Raw genomic sequence first — 23,213 nt, 5'->3', positions numbered from 1 at the left:
CCAAGGCGTGTGGCGATGGCAAACATCAACTGGGGCGAGCTGGCGGACGAGGGGGGAGCGTCGCGGGCGTAGGGCATAAGAGAGGAGGGGCGGGTGTTGCAGTGACGGGGCTCTGGCGGCGATGGTGCAGCGGTGGGCAGCGGCGGTGGTGGTGGTCAGGACAGGTGAGGGACGGGGTGGGCTGGATGGGGAGGAGGCTGATTGCGGGGGGGTTGTGGTGGTGGTAGTGGGCGGTTGTTGACTGGATTGAGTGGACGGGCTGCCCTGCATGGAGTGGGAAAGGGCGCAACTCGGGTCGCAAGGGACGGCCTAACAAGCGCGAGCGAGTGAAGCAGGAGGCAGGAGGCAGGAAGCAGGAAGCAGGAGGAGCGAGGGCGCGAGAGGCGAAGGGCCGGAGTTGGCAGCACGACGAGGATGGGCAGGAGTCGCAACCGCAGTGGCAGCAACCGCAACGCCCACGGCATCGTCGCTGGCTGGCCGTCTGGCCGGCTGGCCGTCCGTCGGTTGTGCTGGCTGGTTGTGCGTGGGTAGGCGCGGGCGAAGAGGCGCGGCCGGGCAGCCAGCCAGCCAGCCAGCCAGCCAGCAGGCAGGCAGGCAGGCCAGCAGGGCAGGCAGGGCAGGCAGGGCAGGCAGCCCGATCCACAGTTGAGGCTCTCCCACCAACCAGCCCCGAGCGTCGTCTCCCCCGCTTTTGCAGCCGCTAGCTTGCCCAGGACCCCACACTGCACCCTCCCCCAGCCCGGGCCCTCTCCACGGGGTTCGCCAGTAGCCCGCGGGCCAGAAAAACAAAGTCGCCTGTGCCGAGCTGCAACGACGAAACCCCCCAGCAGCAGAGAAGAGGCGCGGCTCCGACCACCTGCACATGCATCGGCCCTATTCCGCCCTCTTACCTTGCCCTGATTATGTACATACATGCATCCATACGTACATACTACATACATACATACACGCACCTGCAGAACAAGAACGAAACATGCAACCCCCGCCCCGCCTGGCCCGCGACCATGCATCTCTATCCATGCATTGTATTGTATCGTGTGTCCATCTACCCATCTACTGCCTCTGTAGACCAACCCTCCATCGGCTGCGCCCTGCTTCCCTTTGCCTCCCCTCCCCTCCCCTCCCCTCCACCGACCGCCTACGCCCCAGCAGCCCTAAGCCTCCGGTCGCCTGCCAAATCCGGGAATCCCCGCAAACTTTGCATCCTTGGCCAGCTTGGGACGTCCAAAGTTCTCATCCAGGTCCAGGATCACCTTGAGTGCATTGCGGCTGCGGAGGTACGGCAACGGTGCCTTTGCCTCTTCCAGACCCACTGATGGCTCCAGGCTCGACGCGTCCGCCTGCGATGATCCCGGCATCGGCAGTGCTGTGCTCTCGTTAGCTTCTCTGCTCACCTCAACGCCCCCCGCCATCGCCTCTACCCGCCCACTTACCTCGCTGCAGAACCTCGTACCCGGCCAGCGTAAAGCCAAACTGCGGCGACGACCGCATAATGCGCGCCGGCCCGCCCTTGAAGAACGCCTTGAAGCCTTCCTCCTTCCAGATGGTCACTGCCGCGTGTCGCAGCCCAGTATATGCAACCTCGCCCTTGCGCGCCTCCACCTGCAGCCTCGTCTTGATCACGTCGCATGGCGTGGTAAAGTACGCTGCCGGCATACCCGCCATCGCGCCCGCAGTCAGCATCTGCACAACCCCGAGCGACTTTTGTGGGCTCTCGCCGAAAAAGTCCTTCTTCAAATGACTGTACGTAGGAAAGTAAATGGCCGAGAAGGGCACTAGAGCAAAAAACACCTTTCGTCAGCCATGGTCTCGACCTCAACCCCAACACCACCACACAAACACCTACCGTCACGCAACAGACACGCGCTAGCGCCCTTGTACAGGCCCACAAGACCCAGATTCCGCACAATCCACATGGCTGACCGCCGCGGAACACCCTCGACGTTCTTGGACAGTTCGCCCTGAACCTGTAACCGAATCTTGACAATCTCCAGCGGGTTGGTAAATACCTGCAGTGTGCCACGTTAGCCCCTCTGCCTCCCTCTACACTTCCCTGCCCGACAACCCCCAGCATCACTTACCACTTGGCAGGCACCCGCAGTGCCACCCGCCAACATCTCAGAAGCAAACTTGATCTGCCCCGTTGACTTGTCCGTCAGCTTGCCTCGCACCAGATCGTTGACCGTGAGCTTGATGGCCTTCTCCGGCGCTACACCCACAAGCTGGGGAAGCACGCCCGAGTAGAGGCCCTTGAATCCCTCGTTCTTGATGACCTTTTTGGCGCAGTCGAGCGAGTTCTTGTACAGCACTTGACCAACACCAGAGCTTCTCTGGTTCTGCATCCTCGTCTTGACCAGATCAATGGGATACACCATAAACGCACCAAACGCACCAGCTAGCGATCCCAGCGCAAAGTGGTGCACAGATTCCAGCACGTCGTGCCATATTGACTTTGTGCTCGCAAACACCTTTTGTCCTGCATCAGCAACCGCTGCTCCGGCCAGAGAGCCAATCTTGTGCCACGACGGGTCGAGCACGCGAGCAAAGTCTCGCAGACCGAGCCGGCCAGACGCTTCGTCCAAGCCAGCAAAGTGGAACAGAATGTCTGCTTCCATGGGCGTGTACAGGTTGAAGCGGCTTATGCGAGCTGCCTCATTGAGGAAGTCGGTGCGCGTGATCTTGCCGTCGGGGCTCTTTTGCACCGCGTTGCGGATAATAAGCTCAATCATGTCCATCTGCTGAATGACGTTCTGAAAAGCGCGCACGTTGGCATATGAGATTTTGCTTCCCACCGAAATGTTGCATAATGTGGGCAGGTTCTCGAGCAGGTAGTCGGACAGCTTGTGGCTTGCAGTCTCGCGTATTATGCGTTGAAAGTCTTCTGGCTCAATGAAGCCATCCTGGTTGCGGTCAAAGTAAGTGAAGCCCTGGCGCACCCGCTCGCCCTGCAGTCCACGCAGCAATTGGGCAAACTGGGGATACGTCATCGTGTGCCTGTGCTTCTTGGAGCCAATGTACAGCGTCGCCCACTGGCCCTCCCAGTCAAAGGGCAGGCTGTCCTCTGTCTTGTGTGCCTTCCATGTCTGGTAGAACTCGTCAAAGTCAATGTAACCGGTGCGCCGCCTGTCAAAGAAGCGGAACACGACCTCGTACTCGGCGTCGGGCTTTGCAAGCAGGTTCTGGAAGACGGACCAGTCGTGCATGTTGACCTTGCCCTTCTGGTCGCGGTCGGCCACCTGGAAGAGAATGCCATACTGATATCGCTTGATCTTGTGCTAGAAGCGGGCGCAGCGTTAGCGGGACTATTTGACGCACGACTGCACCTGCCAGCTGCTTACATAGTCTTCGCCTTCGGGGGCAACGGCCGTGATGAATTGGTCCTCGTTGAGGTAGTACTCGCCCGACTCGTCTTTTTGGGCGTGCTTCATAAAGGCGGCGCGCGTGAGCTGCGACAGCTGGGGCTCCTCGGTGGAGCCGAGGAGCACCTCGCGCACTTCTTCCTTGACAGTGGCCATGGCGAGCGAGTGCAATTGGCCTCGAGAGGAGCCGCAGAGGTCAGTGAAGAAGAGGGTTGACCCTGGGGAGCGTGTGGTGAGTCGACCGGCACGCCGTCCGAGGAGCAAAGCTGGTGGCCAGGTTGCGAGCTCGGAGGTAATAAGCTAGGTAATTTTTAACAGCGACCCATTGGCGGGGGTATCTTACAGCGAGAGCGCGAGCGTGGGGAAAGCCGCCCACGCCAGAAACAACAATTGCTCAGCCGAGCCGTCCGTCGCCCGTCTCTTCACTGCCGCCTTTTCATTCTTGCTGCCGATTGTTCTCCTGCACTGGCCTGACTGCATCCGCCTTTGCTCGCCTCATTGTTGTCCCCTGGCTTTCGCCCTATCCGCCCTGCCCGAGCAAAGTGACATGGGAGATGACGCAACCCATCTCAGCTGAGCGCCTCAAGCTCCCCCCCTCCCAGCTGCCACACCACCACAGGGCCAGTAAGGGCATGTATGTGATGCTCATATACGCATGATGCATATGTATGTGTGAAATTGGGTTCGGCACTTGCTGCAGCTGCCGGGCCCAAAAGTCTCTGTACATACATAAGTACTCGGGAGCTCCCAACATCCCAACTAAAGTACTTATTACCCCGGACCGCCCTGGCAAGCGTTGCTAGCGTTGCTGGGTTGCCCGCCGCACAGAGCACGTGACCCTCGACAACAATCATCGTCTCCTAGGCGCATGCTTACAGTGTGTGCACGCCTTTGTTTTCAGGCTTATCTCGGCCTGCAGGATCGCATGGCTAGTCCAATTGACTGCTAATATCAGGAAATCATGAACCCATGCCAGCCAAACAAAGGGATATGTCGCGTTGAAACCACCATGGCCATGTGCTCACAATACGCCCATGCGAACACAGCACGAGTCCTACGCCAGGTAGCTGGAATACTGATTCTTCGTTTGCTCTTGGCAGCAACTATTGTCTCTCCCCTTTGCACCACACAGTAACGCCATCTCGCTCAAGCCGCACCCAATAAGACCAACAGCAAAGGAGGCATGCCAGATTCTTCCACACATACCAAAACTCGATATCCAACGACCCACACGCGTGCCTCAATAGAAACCCCTCATTGGTTGGTTGGATTTGCAGCCAATGCAACCCCCAAGCGGAGACAAGAGAGCGGAAACTCTGGGCGCATCCTATGCACTTGGCGGAACCTTTCCACCAGCGGAAACACGATTACGAGAGTGAACTCAAATGGCCCAAGACCACGAAGCCTCGATCCAATCGGCAACCTGATACTCGGCGCTCATTCTGCTATCCTTGGCGCTTCTTGTCGTTGTCCAAGGCCCATCGACTTGGCTTTTCCTACCCTGCATGCTCGATGCAGACAACTGCCATATAAAGTTGACAGTGTTTCCAGTGTTTTGGGACTACTCTAGCACAGGCTCACAGCTGTACAGTCAAGATGGCGTCTCCAGTGACGGCAAAATATGACTGGATCCTTGCAATCACCACCATCGCTTTTATATTCTCTGCCTTTGGAAACGGTGCCAATGATGTCGCCAACGCCTATGCTAGTGAGTAACAACAGGCTCACGCTCACGACAAGCATGCCGACTGACCATCAAAACAGCCTCTGTTGCGGCGCGAACATTGACAATGGCTCAAGTTGGGCCACTTGCCATTGTCACAGAATTCGTTGGTGCTGTTGCGCTCGGTGCCCGTGTCACTTCGACCATCAAAAATGGTATCATTAAAGTCGATCGCTTCACAGGCCATCCAGGGGCACTCATGCTGATCATGGGCTGTGCCGGTAAGAACATACGCTAACAACTGTAAAACACCGGGCTAAAAATCAACAGAGGTCGGTAGTGCCACCTGGTTGATGCTTGCTACAAAGTTAGGCATGCCCGTCTCCACTACTCAGACTGTTGTCGGCGCCATTGTTGGAGCCGGCTTTGCAAGTCAGACTGATGCCAAGTGGGCCTGGGAAGACGGCTCCCTATCACAAGTCGCCGCCTCCTGGGCCATTGCGCCATTGATTGCTGCTGCCTTCTCAGCCATAATCTTCGGTACAGTCAAGTACTTGGTTCTTGAGCGAAAGGATCCGTTCAAGAATGCCATGCGCGTTATTCCCTTCTACTTTGCCATTACCGGAGCTCTCCTTGCCCTCTTCATTGTGGTGGAAGCCCCTACCGCACCATCACTCGAAGAGTTTGGTGCCGGAAAAGCCACGAGTATCATCCTTGGTGTCTTTTTTGGGTGTCTGGCAATCTGCTACATCTTCTTCGTTCCATTTTTCAAACGCAAGTTGATCATGAAAGATCCTCGTGTCCGCGTTTGGCACATTATTCTTGGCCCCAGGCTTCTCAAAGAAGACATCAAACTCTTTTGGCCTGGAAAAGGTGACGAATACGTTACCGATTACTATGCCGACGCCTATGGACAGGTTCATGCCGGAACACGTCAGGACAAGAACGCTGGCAAAGTCTCTACCCAAGACGGAAGCATCAACAAGCCTGGCGATGGATCCCCATCAGACTCGATCAAGCAAAGTAACGAGGGCCATCTGCCAAGTGACCCGGAGAAGCCACGTGTAGAAGAGACATCCAACGCTCCTGTGCATCTGGTCCGGAAGAAGCCCGAGCCTTATGAACGCTGGATTGTTCCCGTCAAGTCCCTGTCTTGGTTCAACCCCCAAAAGTGGTGGGCTTATCTCAAATTCGGGTTTCTGCGAGGTGTTTCTATCGACGTCATTACGCACGACAACGATCTGCTCCGTGCCATCCACTCCAAGGCCAAGCGTTACGACGTTCGTGTTGAGCACCTTTGGACCTACTGCCAAGTTGTCTCTGCCATGATGATGTCCATCGCGCACGGTTCCAACGACGTAGCCAACGCTGTTGGCCCCTGGTCGGCCGTATACCAAACCTACCTCGAAGGCGAGGTCTCCACTAGATCAAGGACTCCCATCTTCATGTTAATCGTGGCTGGTTTCTTGCTTGGTCTCGGATTTTGGTTCTATGGCTACCACATCGTTCGTGCGCTTGGCAATAAAATTACCCAAATGTCGCCCACTCGTGGGTTTTCAGTTGAATTGGGCGCTGCTGTCACTGTTTTGCTTGCTTCTAGGCTTGGATTGCCTGTGTCGACCACTCAGTGCTTGACTGGATCAGCCGTCGGCGTTGCCCTGATGAACTACGATCTTGGCGCTGTGAACTGGCGCCAGATTGCCTTCATCTTCTCTGGATGGGTACGTCTTTTCGAAATATTTTTTGCTTTGTCGTTTTCTAACACGGCTTAGGTTCTTACCCTTCCTATCGCTGGTCTTATCTCCGGTGTCCTCTGCCTCATGGCACTCAACACCCCGCACTTTTAAACTCCTGACCTCTACAAGCACTTTGCAGCTTCTCTGAGTATGTGCGTACCTCGCGAGCGCACTTTGACATTTCTTCTGTATCATATAAGGATTTTCTCAATATATCTATATTTCATAACTGCGAAAGTATCCTTGTTTTTTTTCTCAAATGGTTATTGTGACTAAACCAACACGTCGTGGGTGGGTGTGGCGCAAGCAAGCAGGACTACACTGTTCCACTGGTATTCTTGTGTTCCTTTACATGGGCCAGCTTTCTATGAGGAAATACTTACCTTGGTCTTATGTCGTTGCCAACATGTGTTGAGCATCACACCTGTGACATCGTCAACAGTAATTGCACGTGAAAGCGTAGGGCTGGGCCTACGTGGGTCTGCCCGCTTGTTACACCAGTGCCACAGCCAGCCTTGGCACAGATGATGTACAAAAGTGGATCTGGGTGTGGCTAGTGATCACAACACACCTACGTATCGGGATATCTGTAGCTCTCCGCGGGTTTGATTTCATGGCAACTGAGACTTGATACTGATCCTATTTGTTCATGAAGCAGATTTGTGGTCCTACGTCTTGGGCTATGCATTCTAGACGCTGCTCGCCACATATATCATGCACTGTGGGATCACTCAAGCAGAAGGCAACTGGTCAATCAGACTGAAGCATCGCATTGATTGCATGAGAGGATGCTTACCCTTGGCGGGTAGTTGCACCAACGTCGCAAACCTTCATCGTCATAGTCGTCTCACTGAATGCAATTACTATGATACATCCTTGGGTTCCTGGTGTGATACAATCCAACAATAGTGCTCTGCTCTAGATGGCACAACCATTCCGAAACAAACAAAATTCACCATGAGTACGCAAAACGCTATTGTTGTACCAGTAGCAGACGAAGATACTCGACAGCCTGGCCAGGATGCAAACAGAGAGTAAGCCTAGATGCATCGTCAATTGGTTCCATCATACTGACTGATATCCAATGTGAACACAGTCGCTTCGACAATTCAAAGTGCTTTGCAAGAGAATGCTCGTCCGACGCAACCACAGCCTGGACCGTTGAAGCAAATCATAGGTAAGACAGAGTTACTAGATGCGCAGGACAACCACAGCGATGCTAAACGTACAATAGCCCATCAAGAGTCGCTTTACCAGTACATCAACATAAGTATATTTTTTTTCAATCCACATTATACACTGCTTCTAACAAAACTCTGCAGTGCAATGACCTGGCCCGTACCCTATGCTCTTATATCGGCGTTCTCAGCCTGCTATTTAGTGCACACTATCTCGCGCTTACCCCGACGGCCCTAACGGGTGGAGTGACCGCTCTGGGATGTGAGTGCTCTAAAACCCACTCCATCATCGCTTAGCACAGAGCCGATTGAGTCTATCAGTGGTATCAGTTACCGAATCAGCAAGCCGCATGCTGGGCAACCGCTCTCTATCCGCTCGGCTCCGGCCAAAAGAAAGTATAAGACGTTCCTGGAGTCTACCCTCAACGCTACACTGCAGGACATTCATGACGTCGTGCAGTACGCTGCTGTCCAGGCTCAAAGAAGCATCTTCGGCCAAGACCTGCAAAAGACGTATGCTGTAAGCTGCCACTCTGACCCTTGCTTCATACATCCCCACCAGGACGTACAATCAAGAGGGGGGGGGGTTTTTTTCTTAAAGAGAGTGTATGTGGATTGGTGGGCAGTTCGTGGTGCTGAATACTGATGGGCGATTCTCGGGTACCATTGTGTCATAATGGTGGATTGCTAGTGTGGTGTTTATAATGACTGTGACGTTGTAGAATGGATATGGTGACTTTGATATATTTTCAAGGTTGGTGGTCGGGGTTCTAATGAGAAGAACTAGATGGAAATAAGTTATTTATGAACTAGGAGTAGATTGAGGGATTTTGTTGTGGGGGTGTTGATATTGAGCAGATCATGGAAAGGCAAACATATAAGTGTCTTATTGAGAAAGTCGTGCTGAAAATCAAATAACAGGGTCCGTGATTCCTAAGCGATAGCCGGAAAATCACCAAGATTTATCTAGCCTAAAACACTACGTAAAGGCCGATGGTCTGGTGGTAGTCACTCGGTTTCCTATTGCAGCATGCCCTCTGAAGGGCTTCAGAATACCTTCCCAAAGCGGAAAGCCTCTCGATGTCACCTCAACCTTAACAGGCTACATAATCGGCTTTCCTAGACGAAGAAGAACCTTCTCAATGTAGCGAACTCCAACAAGGATTCCGTCTTCGTCTTCAAACGCCTTTTCATCTCCAGAATCAACATTACCTGGATCAAGACACGTCAAACAGGTCTCTACAATCTCTGCATACGTATCGCCCATGCTTCCTGGCAGGGGACATTGAGCGAGAGCGACGAAAAGATCTTTATCTTTCTCAGACCTGGCCGTGAGCAGTTGCGAAAGGCTATGCGCCCCGGTTGTAGGATCGTATTCGACGAAGCTACCCCAGAGACCAATTTCCAATAAGCATACGCCCAAACTGTATATATAGTGGTGCATCTCGTAGTCGTCGTGAGGACTGAAACCTTGTCGAGGTGGATGCCTGTGCAGATTTTTGTCCGGTACATTGTCGCCTCGCCTCGCTGTCCAGCCTTTCGTCTCGTCGGAAATTCTCAAAACCAACTAGGATCCCAGCCATGTCTCCTCCATGGGCACGATCAAAGATGAGGACCGATTCCGGACGAACGTTTTTGTGTACGAAACAAAAGGTATGCACATAACCAACGGACCTGGCCAGATCTCGTGTGATTTCGAGCCGCCGTGTAGTTGATGTGGATGTCGGTGTATTGAGCAAAATCTCTCGCAGGCTTCTAGGGCCCGGAGGCTCTCTAAAGACTAGCGTCAGCGAGAGAAGTTCTGCATATCCCGCTGGGACTGTTTCCGCGACGAAGCCCTTGCACTTTAATAAGCCGAAAGTGTATGGATCGTCTACCTGAAGCTTCCTTACAAGATCGCGAACGTTGTGCTTCAGTATTTGCGGCTTCGCACCAGGCTCACACTGTATGTAATCGAAGGACCCGGCGCCATCAATGTGCTCGCTATTAAACAGATTAGCCTCAACAATGATCTTGCTTCCGAAGACCATGATAGCAAAAGATACGTACGCGAGCTCGAGGCATTAGCTAAGTTTGCGCAACCAAGAGTAAGCCATGTGAGTGAGGTTGTTGTTCGTACAAGTGACTGGGCTATCGAATATCCTATGTAAGCTACATCGCAATGCGACATAAGGATTTTGAAAACGAGGTGCTAAGTCGAGGTTGATGTAAGTACGATCAAACCCGTTCACTTGTGCTCCAAACCCTTGTAGTCTCCCATAGACAGAAGGTGGGTTTGGGAAACTAGAATCACGTCTTGAGTGTGGATCTAGACATGTAATTATTCGCCACCGCAGTAGAACACATATAACAGAATTTCACATAATGTTACTACATGAAGCATGATATAAGTTAAGTTGAAGAGTAAACGAGAAAGTTAGTAAAAGAGCGTGCAAGTTGAAAGAATCTGTAGTGCTGGACGGAACACATCGTGATGACGGGAGTCGTCGGTGTATGGTTCAACCGTACTAGCGGTGGGTGGTCCAAGCGCTAGCCGTGGATCTCTCTACATCACTGACAGCCGCAACACCAAACCAAACAACACAACGCGGCTTCATCCCACCTCTCTGTTCTTTTGATAGCTTCCTCATACCCGCTGCGACTGCTTTATCCGAGAGCGAACAAGTAAAGCAGCACTCAGAACAAGCTACATCACGACCCCGCCACCATGTCTGCCGGAGAGGTGCTCAAGGCCGACAAGGACTTTACCAAGGAGGTCGATGCGGCGATTCCAGAGGCGGAGAAGTTAGCTTCTGTATGTTGGACAGCCATTCTATTGTCCGGCAAAAGCTAATGCATTTGTTTAGAGCAATCCCCAAGCTGGAATCGATAAGCTGCTCGCACTCGAGAAGCAGACTCGCCAGGTAGACCCGCACATATCTCGCGCGCATAAGCAAGCTCTAACACTACCTAGGCTTCTGATCTCGCCTCCACCTCCAGAGTCATCATTGCCATCGTCACAATAGCAAAGAATGCAAAGGATTGGAACTTGATGAATGAGCAGGTCCTGCTCCTTTCAAAGAAGCATGGACAGCTCAAGCAAGCGACCACCAAGATGGTGCAGACCGTCATGGGATTCTTGGATGAGACGCCAAATCTGGAGACAAAGCTGTCGGTCATCGAGACACTGCGCACTGTCACCGAGGGCAAGGTGAGCAGCGACAATGGATATTACACTCGACACTGCTAATGCATTATTAGATTTTTGTCGAAGTTGAGCGAGCGCGGGTAACACGTATACTTTCCAACATCAAGAAGGAGCAAGGCGATATCGACTCTGCGACAAACATCCTTTGCGAGCTCCAGGTCGAGACGTTCGGCTCCATGACCCGGCGAGAGAAGACCGAGTTCATCCTACAACAAGTGGCGCTATGCATACAGAAGGGTGACTGGACACAGGCTGGTATTCTCAGCAGGAAGATCAGCACACGGTACTTTGCACGAAAACCGAAGAAGACGCCCGAGCAGCTAGAGAAGGAGCAGAAGGAGCGCGAGGAGAAGGAGAAGAACCGAAGCGTAGATGACCCTCCGATTGAGCCAGAGGATGACGTAACGGATCTCAAGCTCAAGTACTATGAGCAGCAGATTCTCCTGGCGAAGCACGACGATAAGTACCTCGATGTCTGCAAGCACTACCGCCAGGTACTAGACACAGAGGCTGTTGAAGAAGACCCAGCCAAGCTTCGGGCGGTATGCGATACCCCTCTTTGATGTTTGGACAAATGCTGACCCTACAGATTCTTCAACGCGTCATCTACTTCATCATCCTCGCTCCGTATGACAACGAGCAGTCCGACCTCATCCACCGTATCCAGCGCGACTCGCGAAACTCTCAAATCCCACAAGACGCACAATTGGTGAAACTCTTCACTGTGCCTGAGCTTATGAGGTGGCCAATGGTAGCCAAGCAGTTTGGCCCTCACCTCACTGAAACGGACGTCTTCGACGCTGAAAAAGGCGACTCAGATGATCCAAAGGCATTCCAGCGGTGGCAAGATCTGCGAAAGCGCGTCATTGAGCACAATGTCCGCGTGGTGGCCAAGTACTACACACGTATCCAGATCCCGCGCCTCACCGAGCTGCTGGATTTGACCGAAGACGAAACAGAGAAGAACATTAGCGAGCTGGTGTCTGCGAAGACCATCTACGCCAAGATTGACCGTCCAGCTCGCATTGTCACATTCTCGAGGCCCCGGGACGCCGACGACGTATTGAACGAGTGGAGTAGTAATATGAAGAGCTTGCTAGGTCTTCTTGAACGCGTTGACCATCTCATCACCAAGGAAGAGATGATGGCGCGCATTCAGCCGACAAAGGTGGACAAGAGCAAGGCAGCTAAGGGCAAGGCGAAATAAGGGCCCTAAAGATCTTGAGCCATTGGGAATCGCTTCAGACGTGCCGACTGGCAGATACTTGTGTATCGACTTCGTTATGCTTACCACTCATGATACATGAAGAAGGGTTATGATTAGTCTAGACATTGCCGAGCTCTCAAGGTTCCGCGCGAGTTGCGTATGTATAATAGACATCTGATCAAACTAGGCAGTCCTTTGGTTCTTTCAGTTTCAATGTTGCGTTCATGCGGTTCGTCTTGAGGAATGACATCAAACTTTAGGCCTACCCTGTCGCGCGAGGCCACGACATAGCCGCGGTATCCCGAACGTCCCGCATCCGGGGTTACCGAAGTACAACGCCTTTCCATACTAGTACGCAGACCTTCTCACTGACTCTAATTATCCCAATTGTAGCTACTGTATGCGCCTGCAGCACCTCTCCCTCGCAGACCCCCGCCTCTACACACGCACCAATCTCCGCATTCATTCCCATTGGCCCACCATGGCCGCCGCTGCGCCCGCGCCCAACCGGCCGATTAAGATCCTAATGCTGCACGGCTACACACAATCCGGACCCTTATTCCAAGCCAAAACAGGCGCTCTCCGCAAGACCCTAAACAAAGCCTTCCCCAAAGGCATCGAGCTCGTCTACCCCACCGCCCCGATCCGCCTCACCCCCACCGACTTTTCCCTCATCACCGGCGCCGTCACCGACCGCACCTCCGCCCCGGACGCCGACGAAGAACTCGACGCCTGGGCCTGGTGGCGCAAGCGCCCCAGCAATGACATCTACCATTTTGACGGCCTAGACGAGGGTCTCGGGCATATCGCTGCCATCTTAAAAGAACAAGGGCCGTTCGACGGCGTCATTGGATTTTCCCAGGGCGCAGCTGCAACAGCCATGGTTGCCTCGCTACTCGAACCAAAGCGCAAGCACGCATTCGATGCACAGCACGCTGCTGGCACTGGAATACCCTTTCCCGCCTCCTTTGACGGAAACATCCATCCCCCGCTCAAATTCGCAGTCTCATACAGCGGCTTCGCCGCCTTTCCACTACCCATGCAAAATGGCAACACGTTGACGTCCCCGTACATGGCGTTTTACGACCCGGAGATTGAGACCCCCATGCTGCATTTTTTGGGCACCCAGGATGTCGTGATTGAGGAGGCGAGGAGTCTGGCGCTGGTGCAGCGGTGTAAGAGGAAAGAGGACAAGTACGTCGTGTATCACCCTGGAGGCCATTTTTTGCCGAGTACGCAGAAGGCGAGTGTGAATGCGTTGGTGGGGTTTATTAGGGAGGTGCTTTGGGAGCAGGAGGCCAAGTTGCATCTTTGAAGAGGGGTTGCTTTTGGGGGGGGGGGGGGGGGGGAGGGGATGAACGTCCATAGAGCGAAAGAATATGGGTTAGATATAGATCACCTTCATTTACTAGATAGATCTTTTTTTCACGGTGGATCACAACGAAGAAACATCTGTTGAACAAGAAGGCAGCATTGAAGTATTCAAAGCCTCATTCGTCTGTCTTAACGTGACTAGAGCTGAAGTAAAGGAAAAAAAAAAGACTCGAGTAATTCCAACCTCCATCGGAGTGAATATGTGTGGAAAACGCCGTCCCACCGTCCATGCAAGGCCCTGCCGTATCCTGTACCCATGTTCCATAAACACCAACAAACCCAAAAAGACGCATATCAGAAACCAGGCAGGTGCTAAAAGCATGCAAAGACGCAACTACCTCTCTCCCACTACACCTGGCAGGCAAAAAGGCAACTCCACGGGCGCCAGCTCTTGCGAGGAGGCTGCAACTCAGACTGGAAGCCAATCGCTGCCGCGATGAAGAAGGGGAAAAGAGTTGGAAGCAAAAGCACAGCTTCCACACCTGCTGGTAACCTTGAAAAACAAAAAAACAAGAAGCACCGAACACCATTATCCTAACACCGAACCACCCAATGCATGCATCATGTCTCAAGCTCCCACAGGTAGCATAGCTTCGTACTGTCGGTACCACCCAATCTAAAATTTAAAAGAGACGCAGCTTCCTAGGCGGGCCCAGAGAGCTGTTGAAGAGAGAAGAATCTACTGGACGCTTCTTGATTGTCGAGAAAGCCTGAGGAGCAGGCTTGATAGCCGAGAAGCCCGATTTTGATGGAGTAGCCGCGAGGAAGAGTGGCCTAGAGGGAGTCTTGATGGCAGCCTTGCTGAACAAGAAAGTGGATTTCTTGTTAGGGACGGTGCGAGGAGCAAGGGGGCTCCTGTCGAAGAATGCGCCGACCTCACTGTTCTCCTTATCGTCGTTAAAGGAACGGTCAAACTCGGAGCTGGTAGGAGTGCTAGGCATCTTGCACTGAGACGAAGGAGGAAGAGCGTACTTGGAGGGTGTCTTGGCAGGTGTGAAGGGCTTCATGGTAGTGGTTGGGAGTGGAGACGCAGGCTTAGCGACGGAGAGATCAACCAGATAGGGATCTTCATCCATACGCTTCTTGTTCGACTCGCTGTCCAAGACCCAACCGACATTGACGCACTTGATAGCACCTTTGCTCGAGAGACACTTCTCTAGCGTCGACATGCTTCCATCCTTGAAAAGAACGTGAGTCAGAGAAGCATGTGAAATGTCCTTGACGACCTTAGCACCAAGGTCCTCCAGAAGACCACGGAACAAGAAGTTTTGCTCTTTTCCGTTACGAGTGACATCGACGTAGAAGACTGTGCCTTGAAGAATACCGTCATCCATGAATATCTCGCTCTCGTCAGCCTGAACATCAGTCCAAGCGACAGACTTCTTCGGAGTCTTAGTGTCCATAACCTTCATTGGCGATCTCAGCGCGGACTTCTTAGGTGATGCTGGCTCGGGTGCTGCGAACATGGGAGCGAGTTGGAGGGGTTTGAGTGGCATGCTTGCTTTCAGGTCACTGAAAGAAGGGGCCTTGATGGCGCTCACAACATCAACTTCGCTGAATTCACTAGCTTCGGTAATCTCACTGGCATCACCAATCTCGCTAGTCCCTTCGAAACCAAAAGAGACCTTCTCCTTACGGCTGGAATAGCGTATAGGTGAAGGCGTTTGTTTCTTGACAGATGCAGTGATCTCCTCCTGAAGAGCAGCCTCAAGCGCAAGGCTTGGCGTAGTTGGGTAGTTTGGCAACTCAGCGAGAGCCCTGCGCGGAGTGATTGGCGCCACAATGTGAGCAGGAGTCTTTGGATAACCGGGGAGTTCTGCCATTGCTTGTTGCGATGTGACTGGAGCAGTGATGTGAGATGGGGTAGCCGGGTATTCAGCGGGGAGCTCCTCAAAAGCTTCTTGGTCAGTGACGCCCCATACAATCTGCTTAGGAGGGGTTCCCGGGAGATCAGCACATGCCTCTGGGGCAGGAGTGGTAGTGTGGTAGGGTGTCTCGGCTTGCACATGCAGAGGAGACTTGGCTGCTGGTGTAGTGGAATTGTCTGCGGTAGATGGAAGATTCTCAGCCTCTTCTTGTTCGTTGACGGCAGGAGCTGCAGCGTCTTGAGATTCTGCTGGTGCATCTGTAGAGACAAGAGCCTCGACTTCTGCATCATTCATAACCTCATCATGCTTGGATAGAGAAGCCTCCTGTGCGTCTCCCATCTCGACATCGTGGTCAACAGCCTCAGCCTCTTTCTCTTCGGTGAGAGGGATGACAGGTGCAAGAATGTGAGCTGGTGTCTTCGGGTAGTCGGGCATCTCAGCCATTGCGTCCTTGATAGAAATGGGAGCTTTGATATGAGCTGGTGTCTTGGGGTATCCTGGCATCTCAGACAAAGCATCCTTAGTGCTCATAGGTGCATTAATGTGTGCGGGTGTCTTTGGATAATCCGGCATCTCGGCCAGTGCAGCTTCAGAGCTAATTGGGGCCTTGATGTGAACAGGCGTCTCAGGGTAGTCGGGCATCTCGGCAAGGGCGGCTTCGGTGCTTATGGGGGCCTTGATATGCGCAGGTGTCTTGAGGTAACCAGGCATTTCAGCCAGAGCATCCTTTGAGCTGATGGGAGCCTTGATGTGTGCTGGTGTCTTGGGGTATCCGGCGAGCTCCGCAAGCGCGTCCTTGTTAGAGACTGGCGCAACAATGTGTGATGGGGTGTTGGGATAGTTGGGAAGCTCAGCCAAAGCTTTCCTTGAGGTCATTGGCGCTGCGATATGTGCGGGTGTGGTAGGATACTCCGGGTATTCAGCCATAGCGACTTCAACTGGCTCCTCGACCAACTCCTCGGCTGGCTCCTCGGCAGGCTTCTCGACTGACATCTCAACAACCTCTTCAACTACTTCTTCAGCTGGCTCTGGCTCAGCCTTTGGAGTTGAGATGGTAACAGTCTTCTTTGTAGGTTTACGGGCCGGCGCCTTGAGAGGTGATTCTTGTGAAATTATGGGGGCATCTCGTCCGCGGGTAGTTCTTGGCGCAAGTACAGGCACAGGCGCAGGTGCTGCTTTCGATGCTGGCGCCGAGGCTGAAGCTTTGGGTACTACCGGTTTACGCGTACGGGTTGCTGGCTTGGTGGTTTCGACGGCGACGGGCTCCTCGACGATTGGAGCCTCGGTCTTTTTGGTGACAGGTGCCTTTTTGGCGGGGGCCTTGCGCGCCCGTGACGCGGCCTTTGGAGCTTCCTCGACAATAGACTCCTGAGCGACTGGGTCTTCTGCGGCCACTGGCTCTGCGGCCTTTGACGCAACAGTCTTCTTCACTGGAGCGATCTTGCGCGCTCGAACAACCGCTGGCTTGGGCGCCTCTTCATCGGCTTGAAGCTCGTCTATGTCGTCAGGCTCCTCAGCCTTACGGCCGCGCGTCGCTCGCTTTGGTGCAGCGATGGCTGGCTCTGCTTTTGTCTGAACTTTTGTTGTGCGTGTTGTTTTTGTCACGACAGTCTTCTTGGCCACTGGTGGCTCAGCGTCTTCGGGCTCGGCCTTTGCTTTGCGTTTTGTAGCGGTTGTTTTAGTGGCCTTCGCGGGAGCTGGTGCAGGCTCAGCAGCTTGTTCAACAGCAGCCTTGGTTCTGCCGCCGCGCTTGGGAGGGGCACTGAGGGTGCTAGAGGGTGCAGATGAGGCCACTGGGGCCTCTTTCGCACCGCGACGTGTAGCGACCATGATGGATATCGATGTTCGCTATCTTGGGGCGTTTGTATGTGGTTGCTGGATTGTTAGTGGGAGAGAAGATGTGTTGAGCATGTGTGGACGTGCTTGCCTGTGTTGTGTTGTCAGAGCGCAAACTGCCGCTAACTGTGTTGGGGTAGATGTTGTCCCGGCAACGGCGATGGCGTGGCGCGCAAATGCCGGCAACGGGCAGATCCACGCCGTCACCGCTGTCTTGCAACAACACGGGTACGGATAATCCGGCGACTCAGCGCTATTCCCAATGCCATCCATTCTCCACAAGCAGCCTCATCTTCTGACAGCCCTGTCTATGCACGTTGTATGATTGTATTGTCTATTATTCACTCAACACGGATGACTTCCATTCCAACTCCACATATCAGAATCCTTGCACATGTTGTACCATGACCAGTGTCCAACACAGCCATACTCGACACGTCTGCGACACTGGTTTTGACTTTGCCCAACCTCCGGATCTTCAGGGCATCTTCGGTCACCGGCCTACTGCTACTCTCGCCTTTGGCGTCTGGATTTTGTACTGTGATTTCCCATTGCCTAACCCACTCGTCATTCCCAGATGTGAGAAGCGTTATGCGAGACCCGCGCCGATACAATGCGCATGCCGTGACCGCTGATGCATGTGTACGATTTACGAGTGTTGGAGGGGAAGCGTATGATGTCGTCGGCGATGTTGTGAGTGAGGTTGAAGAGCGCATGAGCAAGAATGCCAGGCTGCCGTCATCGCCGCCGGACACAACCAGCGTGATGTTATCATCCAAGCTTTGAGACACCATAACCTTGGAAGAGTTTTGGTGTATCTTTGCAGGGTGGTTCCACGCCAATTTGGATATGACATTTTCAGATTCTGCAGACAAGCCATTTGCCATTGCCGGTAGTGGCCATGTCACGGCATGACCATCTGTACCAGCCGTCAAAATTGTGGTCGCAGACAAATGTATGCATTGTGTAAGACATGACGTGAAATAGAGACCCTTTCCGAGAGGCACCCACTTTGTGGCAGCTACAGGATCGTAACAATAGGTCTGAAGTATATCAATACCAGAACTGCAATGGGGGTCAATAGAGCAGGAATTCTTACCTTGATGCTAGAATCTGAGAACACCATTGTGATCAAATGGGCAGTGCCGCAAGTCATCACATCGAAAGACATGATTCTTAGATCCGCATACTCGCTTTCTGGGGTATAGATACTCTCACAAACGACACCAATGTCAAGAGACGACGATGGCAAATCTCGGACACGCCACACATAGACTACAGCAATGGTTAGCAAATTGTGTAACAGTTTCTGTGACTAGAGAATGAGAAACTGGAACATACATTCTTCGCATCCGCCACTGCTGAACAGATAATCGCCGTTCTCTGACCACTGGAGATGTTGGATACCGGTTGTGTGTTTTCTAAGCGTCCTTCGGCAAACCAGATTTCCCTCAGTATACTGGAATAGTTTAATATCCGTGTCCTCAGCGCCTGTGGCGATGAGACGCTTGCGAGTCCTTGAGTAGTCCTTGGACGATACGGTGAGCGCTTTGATTTCACGCCCGTGACCACCAGACCGGATCACAGTATGATTCATACCATGTTGGCTATAAACATGCATACTAGAGGCTCTAGTCCACACAAGTGTTCCACCCAGTGTCAAATGTGGACGATATGTCCAGCTTCTATGCGCACCTCCTGTGTCGATGCTCATCACCTCTTCTTCGTTGGTGGCATCGTAGAGATACCATTTCTTACTCGAGAAGCCATGGACGAGTAGACGATCCTCCTGCAAATATAGGCCCTCTATATTAGGACCAAATGGCAGGGCAAGGTCGTGCACTAAGGTGCTGGATCCTGTAGGCAGGTCCATATTATGCACAGTAAGACGTCCATCCCGCCCAGCTGAGTACAATTGGGCCTGGGATGACTCTGCAGGAAAACCGAGCCATTTCAAACAAGTGACCGTCTCACTGCTGTGTGCCTTCTCAATGACCTTGACCGACGTGGCTTGGCCTTCATCCACGTCTATGCTGTACAAGGCGATGGAACCACGTCGAAACCCTACAGCTATAAACTCTCCATCAGAGATTCTTAAATGGGCCATACTGGTAACAACGGAACCCGTCAAGTGATCTGATATAGGTACTTGTACGTGTTTTGATATCTCCGTATCGTGCGTAGGATCCACATACAACAACTGCGCTTTGCCCTGCCCAACAAGCGTCACGAGTAACACTGTTGCATTCCGGCAGGAAGATTCCAGCACATCTGCGGCGAATATGTCGCCGACCTTACTGCCCATTGCATACAGCTTGGTCAATGTCGCGGCATTCTTACGGTAAACATAGATGCTGCCATTAGCGCCTGCGACGAATGCAATTCCAGGTTGAGAGCTACTGGCACAAACCGAATAGCCGGCCAGGTCTTCGGGCTGTCCAACGAGGATAGAGCTTGACAAAAGGCTTGTGTCGTTCCGATTCGAATCAGAAGATAGGGATGCGACCAATACTTTGCCAGAATTGGTTGTAAGTAGGAAAGTAGTCTCATCTACAAAGCAGTAGCTTCTGAAAAACTCTGCCTTTTTCGAGGATTTTTGAACATCGGTTGATAGAGCATCCGCGCCACCAGAAACAGTAGACTGTGTCCATGATAGTACATCGTTCACTGTATATTCGGCGACACCGCGGGGTATATTGTTTGCAGCCTGTAAAACTCGAGGCAACGGTGTGGACGTGATCTTGCTATCGGCCCCTCCAGCTATCACTCGCTGCAACCCGGTGGGATTATGAGCGATGATTGAAGACCACATGTTCTTGCCGCTATGGTGTGCGGCACAGTCCAGCTCTAGTAATTTGTATGGAAGATTGGATTTATTTGCAGAGTTTGGAGAAAGCTCCCAAGTCCTTGCTGTGGCGTCTTCGCCGGCTGATTGAAGTAAAAGCGACCCACTACATGGTGATGTTTCGAGAAAGCGTATTGTCCAGACACGGGAAAGATGTCCCCAACCGATGGCTAGACAATCAGAACTGCCAAACTCGTGGGCGTCAAAAGCCTCATTGCTGAAGCCAGTATGACGCGTCCTTGGTACTTCGGCTTCATTGTCTTCAGCTTTTGGTGTTAAAGCATTCGTATTAACGTCTGAGACATCCCATACTCGAATTGTTCGATCATCGCTGCAACTTGCGACCACTCGCCTCAATTTCTGGCAGCATTCGGTCGGGAGCTCCTCAGAGATACAGACACCAAAGATAGACCCTTCATGACCGAGAAACACGCGATGAATAAGAGATGCCTGGCCGTCAACATTGTCATCAGACCATGACCAGTAGATAATCTCGCCAAATGCCGTGCCAGCAGCGACAAGGACCCGATTTGGGTTTTCCCAGAACAGGTGTGCAGAGTAAAGGATAGATCGAGAACTTGATGTTAAGTCTGAGATATTGACTGAGATAGATCTGAACGAAGTACGTCAGTGAAAGTGTTCCAATTGAGCGAAGATAGCGTCAGGCATGCGCACCCATCTGCGGACGCTGTGTCTGTGGTTTTTTGGACCGTCACTTGCAGCAGAGCGTTATGAGCGGTAACAGCAACACATATTGCTTTTTGATATGGAGAGGCATCAGCCAAACTTGCTGGTCTAGGTGCAAGGTCAAAAATCCAGTCTGGCGCTCTAGCAACGTTGGATGGAAAAAAAGTCAGGCATTCATGATCATCGGCCGCCGAATGGATCTCAAAGGCACGAACTAGTCGCCCACCCCAGGCGATGAGCTTGAAGACACGTGCATGCTCTTCCGAATAAATGCGTATACCGTGCACTGCTTGCGCCTTGAAGACGCGCCGCGAAGCAATGCATCGTGTGTCCTTGGCATGATAGAAGCGCAGAAATGGGCCTTCTGCGGCAATGTACAGGGAGCCGCACGAAGCCAATGCGGTCACGGGTACGCGTGTGCATTCATGCTGCTTTGATCAGTAGCAGTCTAGGTTTTCTCGATGCGCGCTCACATGCAGAGTCGGTGACATTGGCGACGAAGGACGGCACGTGAGGTGCGAGAGTATGGCAGATGGAAATTTGGGGTTGAGTCAGCCCCGCGCGACTTCCGTTGCGAGTGCAAGGCGGGGCAATGACGAAGCGTTTCTGCGATTTTTTGTCCATGCTATTCTATGCGCCTGAGTGGCGGCACACAGCTCACACCACAACCACCCATCTTCTTATTTGCACTCACCACCACACCCAAATTTGCGCATAGTCCGTCAAAATGGCTCTAGCAGGTCCAGCAGGCACAACCATCAACCCGGAGGAGACGGAGAACTTCGAGGAGGTACGTGGGGCGGGCACCTGTGCGCGAAAGCCGGTGCAGACCGACTAACAAAGGCATAGATTGAGAAGCAGTTCGCCGTCAAAGGTACAGCAAGCTACGCGCATTGAACGCGACTTCTTCTAACACGTGTGCGCAGTTGTGCAGCACATGGAGACATACTGGAAGATTCTTGAAAAAGTTCCAGGTTCCAAACTGCGACTGACCAAGATCGACGATGAAATCTACGAACACCTCAAGAAGGACTTCCCCGAGTTCGACGCCTCTGCCACATTGAACGAGGATGAGATGAAGAGCAAAGAGGGCAAGGAGCGGTGGCGCAAGTTCATCAGCGAGTACGAGCACAAGGTTGAGGACTACAACTTCGGCACCATGCTCCGCGCAAGTCCCAAGACCGAGTACGACCAAGAAGGCACCATATTTGCTGTTCGCATGCAGTTCTACGCCATCGAGATTGCACGGTCAGTTTGCGTCGCCTACAAAATCCCAATTAATACTGATTTGAACAGCAATCGTGAAGGCTTGAACGACTGGATCTATGAGAAGGCGCAGGGAAAATAATTCAAATATAACAGTTTGCACAATATAGATACCCAACCCCATCTGCTGGGGGTTCAAGCGTGCACCTGCACTAGCTACATGCAACCTACGACTGGCCTAGCCTTCGACCAAGCCAATCAGAAAGTTGGTTCTTTGTTTGTCTACGCACGTTCCTGAACAAGCGACCATTGACGCCGGCGAATCGTCCGAGATGACAGACTACGTTGAGATTGGGAATAAATCAAGGCCGCTTCATGCGCAGATACTTAATTCTGCTCACTTATATGACGAAAACATACTGACCAAGTCGCTGCACTCGATTCTCAATTTAGCAATTTTTGGATGTCACAAAATGTGTTTTGGGTGGCAAGTAACAAGTTCAGCAATACCACAATAGTGACAGGATGAGGAATTCGGAGTACTGATTCCAAATAGCCTTGCCATTGTGTGCAGAGAACAATATTAAGGATAGCCAGCGCGCAACGTGAAAGCAACTATTTCATAACGTCCTTACAACCACACGCTAGATCGCACATGGTCATCCCTTGCGCCCAGAAAGAGCAGTCAAGTATGTCATATCATTTTTCTGTGTAACAGGAAATATCCAAAAGGAATTCTATCTCCGGTGTCTGGAGAAATGAGAGTTTTGCTGTTTCCACTCACAAATCTTCGGCTTGGAACCCAGAATACGCAACGCCCCGAACTGCTCACAATGTTTGATAACTCAATATCCTTATTTCTTATAAAATGATTGCGAATGGAATTTGTTACTTAAGCAACTTGCAACTGGGGCGTGGCTGAACATCCTCGTGCAATATCAGTCGTTCATTCCAAATTTAGATATTTCGGACCAAAAATGCGGCTGACTCCAGGACAATGGTCTATGTTAGTGATTTGAAAAGTGAGCTGATACCTTTGTCGCCTCTGATCGAGATGTCACGAGGGC

General features: G+C 52.4%; 9 protein-coding genes across 9 annotated transcripts; 4 read left to right on the top strand and 5 right to left on the bottom strand.

Moving 5' to 3' along the window:
• Positions 1-1,154: 1,154 nt before the first annotated feature.
• Positions 1,155-3,579, bottom strand: PSV08DRAFT_225657 (mitochondrial carrier domain-containing protein; the record flags this gene model as incomplete). Its single annotated transcript, XM_014228456.2, has 5 exons — positions 3,339-3,579; positions 2,082-3,275; positions 1,792-2,009; positions 1,434-1,741; positions 1,155-1,366 (listed from the first exon to the last, which is right to left on the bottom strand). The coding sequence occupies exons 1-5, from the start codon at positions 3,513-3,515 to the stop codon at positions 1,155-1,157; spliced, it is 2,109 nt and encodes a 702-aa protein (XP_014083931.1). The 5' UTR covers positions 3,516-3,579.
• A 1,376-nt stretch (positions 3,580-4,955) lies between these two features.
• Positions 4,956-6,869, top strand: PSV08DRAFT_372121 (phosphate transporter; the record flags this gene model as incomplete). The annotated part of the gene is made up of 4 exons (XM_014228455.1): positions 4,956-5,067; positions 5,124-5,303; positions 5,353-6,743; positions 6,795-6,869. The coding sequence occupies 4 exons, from the start codon at positions 4,956-4,958 to the stop codon at positions 6,867-6,869; spliced, it is 1,758 nt and encodes a 585-aa protein (XP_014083930.1).
• Positions 6,870-8,801: 1,932 nt separating this feature from the next.
• Positions 8,802-9,966, bottom strand: PSV08DRAFT_363363 (uncharacterized protein; the record flags this gene model as incomplete). Its single annotated transcript, XM_066093049.1, has 2 exons — positions 8,802-9,503; positions 9,568-9,966. The coding sequence occupies 2 exons, from the start codon at positions 9,964-9,966 to the stop codon at positions 9,039-9,041; spliced, it is 864 nt and encodes a 287-aa protein (XP_065948926.1). The 3' UTR covers positions 8,802-9,038.
• A 545-nt stretch (positions 9,967-10,511) lies between these two features.
• PSV08DRAFT_402915 (PCI domain-containing protein) lies at positions 10,512-12,534 on the top strand. The gene is made up of 5 exons (XM_014228452.1): positions 10,512-10,730; positions 10,783-10,839; positions 10,890-11,126; positions 11,177-11,665; positions 11,713-12,534. Exons 1-5 carry the CDS (start codon positions 10,644-10,646, stop codon positions 12,328-12,330), a joined length of 1,488 nt encoding a protein of 495 aa, XP_014083927.1. The 5' UTR covers positions 10,512-10,643; the 3' UTR covers positions 12,331-12,534.
• Positions 12,535-12,811: 277 nt separating this feature from the next.
• On the top strand, positions 12,812-13,645 carry PSV08DRAFT_225650 (serine hydrolase FSH; the record flags this gene model as incomplete). The annotated part of the gene is made up of 1 exon (XM_014228451.1): positions 12,812-13,645. One exon carries the CDS (start codon positions 12,812-12,814, stop codon positions 13,643-13,645), a length of 834 nt encoding a protein of 277 aa, XP_014083926.1.
• A 44-nt stretch (positions 13,646-13,689) lies between these two features.
• PSV08DRAFT_48076 (uncharacterized protein) lies at positions 13,690-14,176 on the bottom strand. The gene has a single exon (XM_066093975.1). The coding sequence runs from the start codon at positions 14,024-14,026 to the stop codon at positions 13,766-13,768; it is 261 nt and encodes an 86-aa protein (XP_065948925.1). The 5' UTR covers positions 14,027-14,176; the 3' UTR covers positions 13,690-13,765.
• PSV08DRAFT_392583 (uncharacterized protein) lies at positions 14,177-17,461 on the bottom strand. Its single transcript, XM_014228450.2, has one exon. It carries the CDS (start codon positions 17,400-17,402, stop codon positions 14,328-14,330), a length of 3,075 nt encoding a protein of 1,024 aa, XP_014083925.1. The 5' UTR covers positions 17,403-17,461; the 3' UTR covers positions 14,177-14,327.
• A 168-nt stretch (positions 17,462-17,629) lies between these two features.
• PSV08DRAFT_225644 (WD40-repeat-containing domain protein) lies at positions 17,630-21,431 on the bottom strand (the record flags this gene model as incomplete). The annotated part of the gene is made up of 5 exons (XM_014228449.2): positions 17,630-18,451; positions 18,508-18,683; positions 18,750-20,866; positions 20,929-21,368; positions 21,414-21,431. The coding sequence occupies 5 exons, from the start codon at positions 21,429-21,431 to the stop codon at positions 17,750-17,752; spliced, it is 3,453 nt and encodes a 1,150-aa protein (XP_014083924.1). The 3' UTR covers positions 17,630-17,749.
• A 195-nt stretch (positions 21,432-21,626) lies between these two features.
• On the top strand, positions 21,627-22,374 carry PSV08DRAFT_309338 (putative polysaccharide biosynthesis protein). Its single transcript, XM_014228448.2, has 4 exons — positions 21,627-21,730; positions 21,790-21,814; positions 21,867-22,188; positions 22,237-22,374. Exons 1-4 carry the CDS (start codon positions 21,668-21,670, stop codon positions 22,286-22,288), a joined length of 462 nt encoding a protein of 153 aa, XP_014083923.1. The 5' UTR covers positions 21,627-21,667; the 3' UTR covers positions 22,289-22,374.
• Positions 22,375-23,213: the final 839 nt, after the last annotated feature.

Source organism: Bipolaris maydis (assembly GCF_028858645.1).
Source record: "Bipolaris maydis strain C4 unplaced genomic scaffold PSV08scaffold_9, whole genome shotgun sequence".
Lineage (NCBI taxonomy): Eukaryota > Fungi > Ascomycota > Dothideomycetes > Pleosporales > Pleosporaceae > Bipolaris > Bipolaris maydis.
Note: the sequence above shows the minus strand (reverse complement) of the source record. Positions and strands in the feature narration are given on the sequence as shown.